Source organism: Sardina pilchardus, chromosome 16 (genome assembly GCF_963854185.1).
Source record: "Sardina pilchardus chromosome 16, fSarPil1.1, whole genome shotgun sequence".
Taxonomy (NCBI): Eukaryota; Metazoa; Chordata; class Actinopteri; order Clupeiformes; family Clupeidae; genus Sardina; species Sardina pilchardus.
In genome coordinates, this window is record NC_085009.1 from 12,444,331 (window position 1) to 12,453,446 (window position 9,116).

Genomic DNA, 9,116 nt, shown 5'->3' on the forward strand with positions numbered 1-9,116 from the left:
AATAAGATCAAGGTCTCAAATGTTGGGTGGCTGAAACATGTATCATCTCTGCTTATGCTTGCTCTTTTCTCAAATGACACGACTGACCCATAAAGGCATGTAACCCTCCTGCTGTCAAAGTTCATCTCACTGGACCATACTGGCCACACAGCTATTAATAATAGGAAAGGGGACGATGCCATCTCTCTCTCTCTCTCTCTCCCCCCCTCTCTCACGGTCCCTCTCCCTCTATCTCTCTCTCTCTCTCTCTCTCTCTCTCTCACACACACACACACACACACACACACACACACACACACACACACACACACACACACACACACATCAGGCAGGAAAGGGCGAGTCATTTTCCTTCCCAACACGACAGCTTATTTGTCAATGCTGTTACAACATTCAGCGTGTAAAAAGGGGGAAGACATTCGCATAAGCGGCGAGCCCAAAGGAAGCGAACGGTATCCAAGCTTCTTCCTCCCTCTCGTTTACGGCTATCCCCGCGCTGTTCCCTATTCAGCATACAATGCATCACATTTAGTGCTACTATCGACCAGCTTACATGTAGCAGTATACATTTCCCAGATTGATCACGCATATAACTGCTGCCTTGCAGCTGCTGCGACACCCCTCTTTACAGCGTTACATGTGAAATGTTATCAATGCCCGATTTCTCAAGGGTTTCTTCTTTTATTTCTGGACCTATTTCCACCACCTCATCAAAGCATCACTCGGTGTCTCTGTTGAAAGGCAAAACCTGTCTGTAGTGTATAGACTTACACTGATGCCTGGGATAATAATAAACGACATGAATGTAGTTTCGCCCACGATACCTTGCAACCAGCAGTGGTAAACCGCCGTGGCAATCTACCTATAGCCTAGTATCCTCTCATGATACACAATACACTGCAATAAGCAGGTAAGCACGGACGTAAAGGGCAGAGGCGTCTAAACGGGAAATCAAATATCTCCATTTGTAACATATGTGGTGTTTTCACATCTGAAGGACCACCCGAGGAAGTACAGTCATCTCACATCGCTCTCATTAAAGCCGACATCGGCGTAATTGTTTCCTATCAATGCATTGCAAAATGCTTTAAAGCCTTTGTTTTAATCAAATGAGCCTACGTGCATTTGCTGACGATGAGGCAATTCAGCATAATGAAAATCCAGCAGCCCCATAGGTTACCAGCGGATTATGATATGAACATATGAACTGAAAGACCACCTGTATACTGCAGCGTGAAAGCATAAGGTAAACACAACACATTGACTCTATCTTTTTCTTTTTTTTTTTTTTTACTTACACAGTCGCCAACACATCTATCAACTAAACCCATGGCCAACCCACAAACCCCTTTAGCACCAGTCAGCAGTCATGAACCAAACAAATGAAAGGCGACACAAAATAAAACTCAAGAAACAACAAACACATCAAGACGAAACAAACAAAATGTATTTTTGAAAATGATATATTAAAAGTGCTTTTTGATTTTCATGTAGTTCTTCTTTGAATGATGATTGACTCAACACACAAGCGCGCACGCACACACACACATGACCAAGAAAAAAAGTTTGATGGGTGTCCTCTCCATTAAAGTCCGTGAGGTCAGTTATCCGTCGAGTTGCATGTCCATTGCATGGTTGGAGGGGGATGTTCAACCATCAGTGATAATATTGTCATTGCGATTAGACGGTTTCTTATTTGTCTAAAATTTTCTTTATTTTATGTTTTAAATTCTCACTTCAATTTTAATTCTTGGAGAACATAGCTTCAACAACATATATCGCACTCATTATAAGAAGCAAAAGGTTATATCAAAAATCATTAGTATAGAATCACAGAAAACCTGGTTTAGAACCAGAAAAAAATACAAAACAGAGATACATAGACACAGGACATATCTTATAATTGCTTGGAAACATTACTTTCCCGCTAAGTCTTGATTCATTTTTACTGCGCATATGATGTTCTTCAATTTATTTGGGTGTATTTTTTACAAAAAAGGAAAATAAAGACTAGTATTTTACAAAATGAAGAGTGTTCTTGAAGATGGATGGGGATTTACATGGGCGTAAGTCCAGTTCTTTATTCTCTGTACATTACGTATTCCATCTCGGTCCCCGAAGACTTAAAAATGTGGTGTCTTCTAAGGTGATCAGAAACGAGGTCCTATATATAGTCTTCTTGCACGACTTGATGGGTTTTGGTCCTTAGGTCTCTTTTCTCTCGCTCTCATTCGGATCATTGAATGGACATGTAAGGCCAGTTGAAGCTGCTCCCGGACAACAACATATCCCTGATGAGGGTTTCAATGGGAGTTTTACCTACCAAGCGGACGAAAAACAGCTGTTCAATTACCGAAGAGGAGACGGTGCGAAGAGAGGGCAACCGAAGCAAGAGCTTCCCAAAGCGGCTGGGCTGGTTCGGGTACTGACTTCTCACGTATTCCTCCAAGGCGCACTGAGATTTCTCTTGCAGGCTTTCAATGTGAGCCGCGTCTGACAGGCCACAGGCGTCTGCGCAGACAAAACAGAGGAGAGAAGGGCCCGGGTTATCATTCAGCATCAGTGTTACGTGTTATTGACAAAGTAAGATGAACATGGACTCAACCCAAACATGATGCATCACACTGCATAAGCGCATCTGTCATAAATAAACAACACAATGGGGGCTTGCTTGCGATGGGGGTAACAAGAACGTATTCCCTGCGTATAGCACATACTAAAGCATGTTCATAAATCACAGAAAACAAAGAATATCTAAAGAGGGAAACGTGCTCTGTTTGCGTTTCGCATGCATGGGCCTTCACACACACACACACACACACACACACACACACACACACACACACACACACACATATATATATATATATACTGTATATGAACACACTGAGGTGTGCGGAAATGGTGGCGCTCACACTTTGCGACTCGGGGGATGGGCATAAGCAATTACAAACAGAGGGATTTGAAACAGTTATAATTGTCTTATGACCCAATTATCATCCTCATGCTAGCAAGCCATCTTATTCTCATCTACTCCGGCTAGACTCCGTGTTGACTGTTAAAACACGAAGGCATGGCCGCTTGAGGCAATTAAATGTCTTAGTGGGGGTTTAGACGACAGGCAAGCGAGACCTCAGAGCAGAAGCGAGCTTCAGTCACGCAAATTCTGCTTACACAGTTCCGAGCGTAACTAGGCCCTATAGCCTCTCCTGATTCCTTGAGAGGAATTGTTAAGATACATAAGAGTTGCGATGTGCGCAGTCACCAACACACACAAGACATCATCTGTGCGTAAGAGTATATCATAATTAGAGAGCAAATATCTGATAATCGCCATTACGCAGACGAAAACGCAGGACGGACTACTGGACAATTTCCACCATCATACAATATGGAGACCATGCTGATATGAGGGGCACTGATAGCCAACATCTCGAGTCATCTCATAATTTACAGAATCGGGGCTTGGTGGTGGTCAAATAATGTACTATTTTAAATAGTCATGATTATATTTGGAAAAGAAAAAAAGATGTTCACATTTACAGAAGGTAGGCAGCCTACAATGCGCTCCGCTTTGAATTGCTTGTTTTAGAGGGGGAGGGGATAACGGCTCCCAGAATATTGTCACCAGAGGTCAACGCGCTGGTCTCATACTATTTAGCCAAAATGCAACCAGTAAACAAATTCGCATCTAAGATTCTTCATTTTGGTCGAATACGCACAACTCCTATTCACTGACCACTGACTAGTTCTCTGGTAGAGGCCATTATAACTTTATTTTTGTATTTGAGGTAAAATGTCACCTGTCTTCCGAAAAGCGACGTTATCATGTAGATTGTGAACATACATCATGTTAAATTCGACTGGAAGTTATTTGTCTTTCCAATGCTCGCCCTCTCTGGACTTTGGGCCTACATAGAGGGTCATTCCAAATTGCAGAATATTCTAATATTATAAGGATCTTGTGAGTGGCTGACGTCATGTTGTTTCTTGACAGAATAAAAAAGAAATAGATAATCTGTCAGCAAAACTGGATCATTAAGTTAACACCTAAAGACAGGTAGGCTATACAGTGCTGAGGACATGCAACTCGGTAGGATATTACACTGAGACAGACAGGGTAGCGGAGAACGACATCTGTAGCCATCAGTCACCCAGTTACAGATTGTTGTGTAGAATTTACAACAATTCTGAAATATTTAGCACAAAAGTGGCACGATGAAATTATATTGATATTGTCAGCAGTCGGGAGTCCTACAAAGAGTGCGTCACACAATAGAAGGGTAAAAAGGATGACTGCAATATTTGAAATCATTTCTCTGTACTTCTCTACACTTTCTACTCGTATATAGACAATCAAACGTCTGTTTAATATAAAATAATAAAATATAATATGGGGTTATATAATGTAGGCTAATGCAATTTAATAGTATATGTAATGCCCAAGTGCTGACGCTGGTTATTATAATATTAACACACCTAATTAATTAATAAATAGGCTAGTATTTGCTGGTAAATAAATCAAACGCAGCCCGGAAGTAAAATATGCAGACTATAGTGTATTGAATAAAAGGAACATGAGCACATGCCCAGATCAGTTCAAACGAGATTGAGATTTTGAGGCAATGGCGTTGTCTCCTTTTATTGGCAATGCAAAGGAAATCCAACCTTGAGTTGGTGTGCATGATGAATTATGACTCAAAATGATAAGATCCGTGCACACACAAGTTTGTCTGAGAGTACAGACATCTTCCATATTTTCAGATTTCATTATTTTAAGAATTTTTGGACCATCAGTGAAAACATCTACTTTCGGTCATATTAAAAGGACATTAAGATGGTACGTGAAAATATTGTTGATGGTGCAATCACATTTATTTCTTTTGAAAACATATAGTCACGTTCACGTGTACAGTCAGCCGAAGTCACCAACCGTGTATATACATAATGACTGATCATAAAAATTGGTATTTTTGTCTAGAGGTTTTCTGTTGGAATTATTTGGTGTTAAAAAATAGTTTCTGGTAAACTACATTTGAGAATTGATTATAAGAAGACCATACACTTTCAATAAAAATATAACTGTAAACAATGGCCACCAATTCATCTTCTTCTCGGGTCTATTTTAGTTGGGTAATTTTAGCATTCTATATGTCACTCTACAACCTTCGAGCCATGCGACATATGTGCACGCCATGTAAGTACAGCAAGCTGTTTTTACAACACAGAGAGCAGGAGTTAACACGAGCACTGCTTCGGCGAGATCACTAGCAGTAATATTCCCACCTCCCCACGAGCAGGCCTAATCCAAAAGCAAAAGGCTTCACACTCACCTGATGTGAAGAGTACTATTGCCTTGATACAGCTGTACTCTGCTGAGTCGACGTGCAGAGCCTTTAGCTTCTCGACCTGCTCCTGGAAGATTCGAATGTGATCCATGAAAGCCACGACCCGGTCCGCAGACATCGGTGAGGCATGGAGGCCAGCGGCGGCTAACAGCGGAGCCACGTGCAGGGGCATGGAGCACTGCGCCGCGTTAAGCACAAACAACTCGCTCCATGTCAGTCTGAGTAGGGACACCTGGTCGGTGATTTGCAGGTCTGGAAAGAAAGGGATGTTCCTTGCCCATTCCACGGCACTGAAGAGCAGGCGAGCCGCTAGCTCGCAGATATTCTCGATTCCCATGATATTATTGGGCTGCATGCACTGGCTGCCATATCGGGACGTGGGGTAAGGCTCGGCCCGAAGCAGTAATGAGATGTATCCGGAGAGATAGCAATGGCCGTTCAGAGGATCCCCGTTGGTTAGCGCGTACTGGCCTGGGTTCGGTTGGGTTGGAGGCATTCGTCCTCGCTGAACCGCTGACGAAAAGAAAGAAAGGGAGAGGAAATGTACAGCCACAATCTCAAACACAGTCCGTGGAAAGACTCTAGGCTAGCGAATTTACTATGTTGCACATTTCATAGAATGTTTTTTTTTTCCAAATTCAGTTAAGATTAGTACTCTGAACATATCCACATTAAAAAAAAGAACAACGTAATAGTATATATGGGCCATAATGCTGCTGAACTGTTTACCTTTTATTTATGGACGTAAATGAGGCTGGACACTCACACACACACACACACTCACACACACACACACTCTCTCTCTCTCACACACACACACACACACACACACACACACACACACACACACACACACACACACCGAGGCTCTCTCACATTGGGGATATTTCCTCCATTGTAAAGGAAAATAAAGACCATTATCAGTGATAATCCATGTGTGATATAATTGTGTGATTAAAATACATTTTCAACTATACATAATGCACTAACGCACTGAATTGTTTTTGTGTTTTCTTCGACATTTATCACCTGATCCTTTCCATGTAATATCAATGCAATTTGGCACAAGGCTAAGTCGTATGATACAGCATGGGAAGGACCAGAGAGATTAAGAGTGTGAGCTCTACATTTATATTTCATAGTTACTTACATAACGGTGCAATAGACCTAACTCGTGTCTTACTGACACACTGTGGTGATACTACAGTGCAAATGTATATTACAAAAATGCTGCGTCCATTTTAGCGCAACCAGTGGGTCTACGTGAAAACATAAATGTGTCATATTCGCCGTCCACAGATCTCAAGTTGTTTGGTATTGTTCTCAAGTGAGAGGGCTTGTAGGGTGGACAACTAGGCCCTCTTTACGGTGACATTAGAGAGTGGAAATGTGCTTAGCACACCTCGAATGAACCGCCTCTGCCCGTGCTTTCCACTTTCTAGGACATGGTAAAGGGACAAGGTGGAGGCTATTCAAACACATGCACACACTCTTTTTTAAGTACATGTTTATGCTCTCTCTCTCGCAAACACACGCATACACTCTCTCTCTCTCTCTCTCTCTCACACACACACACACACACACACACACACACACGGACTCTCTCTATCACACACACACATACACACACATACGTCCAGAGCTCTGTGCCTCATCTACTTTTATCTAAGCGGCGCATTTGCAATGGTTTCGTGGAAGCTAAAATCCACTAGTTGGTAATTAAAAGCCCGAACAAAATACTGTGCTTATCCTTTTGCCGAGTCTCGCATTCCCGCTGCACTACTGCACTACCCAAGCCTTCCCGCACAGATTCTGACGCGCACAAAACCATTGTATAACTGCTATATGCACAAACCATATGCACAACATTGCATATGGGTAGGCTACAGCATGATATCTGAATCGTGTATTGTCGTATATGAAAGAAGTATATATTCACCTTCCCGGCGCATTCCCACTTTCAAGCATTTCTTGAGCCGACAGTATTGGCACTGATTTCGATGGTGCTGGTCAATGGGACAGTTTCTGTTGGCACGACATGTATATGTTAAGTTCCTTCGGACACTCCTCTTGAAGAAACTTTTGCATCCCTCGCAGGTGAATTGACCATAGTGCTTGCCACTCGATTTGTCCCCGCAAACAACACATTCTATATGCTGTTGTCCAGAACTCTGGGTCTGCCCTTTCTCGCCAGCAGTCCCCGGTGTAGAAGGGGGTCCTGGCTGACTGGGGGTCTGCGGAGTGTGCGGTGCTGCTGACGCCGCCTGCTGTTGCTCTCTTGCCGGCTGAGCTGCTGGATTGGGGCCGCTCGGAGGTCCTCCGGCCACGTCTTCCTGCGGATCTCGCCAGACGCTAACTACCATTGCCATATCTCGGGCCCGAAAAGTGCTTTCAAGCGAACTGGTCGCTCGGATATTAGAGCTAGTAAAAGGGAAAGGGTAAACGCACGACACTGTAAAGTCAATTCGGAGGAACCAATCTCACAGAGAAAAGTAGAAGCAGCGAGCGATCAATATATTCAAAAACAAGAAGCAATAGACAGGCACCCGATCAGGATATGCAAGTGTCGGGAGGCCAGTTCCAGGGTAAATTGCAGCCAGCCATTCGGGAAACCAATCTTGTAGAAATAAAGCCGCCCAGACGCAGTAAAATCAGTTCGTTGGAAATAGCTTTCAGGAAGGCAGGAAATCTTCACAATGTCAACGAAATAAAAATAAATGCTCCCGGACGGAGACACGATCCAAAGTGCTGTGTGAAATTAATTCCGTGCTTTTTTCTTCCTCTGCTCCTTTCTCCGTCTTCGCGGCTGAAGAGGAGGAAAAACTGAAGAGCGGGATTCTCTATCTATGATCATGAATAAAGCTCATCTGGACCCGCAAAAAACAACACCGCCAGAGTGGATGTGTAGTTTCACCTCCCCGGCAGGACCGGAGCGCGGATAAAAGGAAAAAACAACAACTAATAGAATATGCAAGAAGCAGAGACCCAAAAATGAATGCGTTTCAACGGGAAGACCAGCGGAGCAATGTTTCCGAAGCAGAGATCTGCGCGAATGTCTGTATATAGTGAACTTTGACACTACTATTGAAACTGACACGTTTCTATGGAGATCGCTGCGCCTTATATGGTGCTCGTGTCAAGGAGCCAAGAGAGGGGCTGCTGGCAACTGATAATCAAAGGCGACTGACTGGTCAGAACCCTGCATTGAGGGGGGAGAGGGAAAATGGGAGGCTAAGGTTAGCCAAGCCTCTTTCACTCCATTGGTTAGCGTCCTCGTTCCTTGCTACCTACGACTGGGGGCTCTGACAAGCACAATTTACATTGAGCTCGCCCTGCACTGCTATTTAATTTGAAACCTGATTAGTATGGGCCGTCTATTGTCACAAAAAGAGGAAGAAACCCCGATTAGAATAGTCGCAAAGCGGGGTAAAAGCCGGGACAAAGCCAAGCGCGCATGAAATAAATAAACGTCCGCGGCGAAAGGTCTCATGGAGACCGATTAAAGTTTGAGATGCTTTGTTTCACGCCGCTGTCATGATTGCAAGCCCTTGATTCGCGCATTATCTTATTTTGAACGTACCACTCTCACGTAGGCTACGCTATATTTTGGAGCACAGTTGCGCTGAGGCAATACTTTTTTATTGTTGATGTTGATTTATCTTTATCGTGCATAGATAACGGTCATTGTGTGGCAAATTATGGAAAATATGCGAGTGCACTACCGCCTACTAGCTGTTTTATCTGTCTGGATGCGACAGCAATGATAGC

General features: G+C 43.3%; 1 protein-coding gene across 1 annotated transcript; it reads right to left on the bottom strand.

The window, feature by feature from the left end:
• Positions 1–288: 288 nt before the first annotated feature.
• Positions 289–8,435, bottom strand: nr2f1a (nuclear receptor subfamily 2, group F, member 1a). Its single transcript, XM_062515699.1, has 3 exons — positions 7,288–8,435; positions 5,334–5,861; positions 289–2,511 (listed from the first exon to the last, which is right to left on the bottom strand). Exons 1-3 carry the CDS (start codon positions 7,715–7,717, stop codon positions 2,237–2,239), a joined length of 1,233 nt encoding a protein of 410 aa, XP_062371683.1. The 5' UTR covers positions 7,718–8,435; the 3' UTR covers positions 289–2,236.
• Between the last annotated feature and the right edge of the window lie 681 nt (positions 8,436–9,116).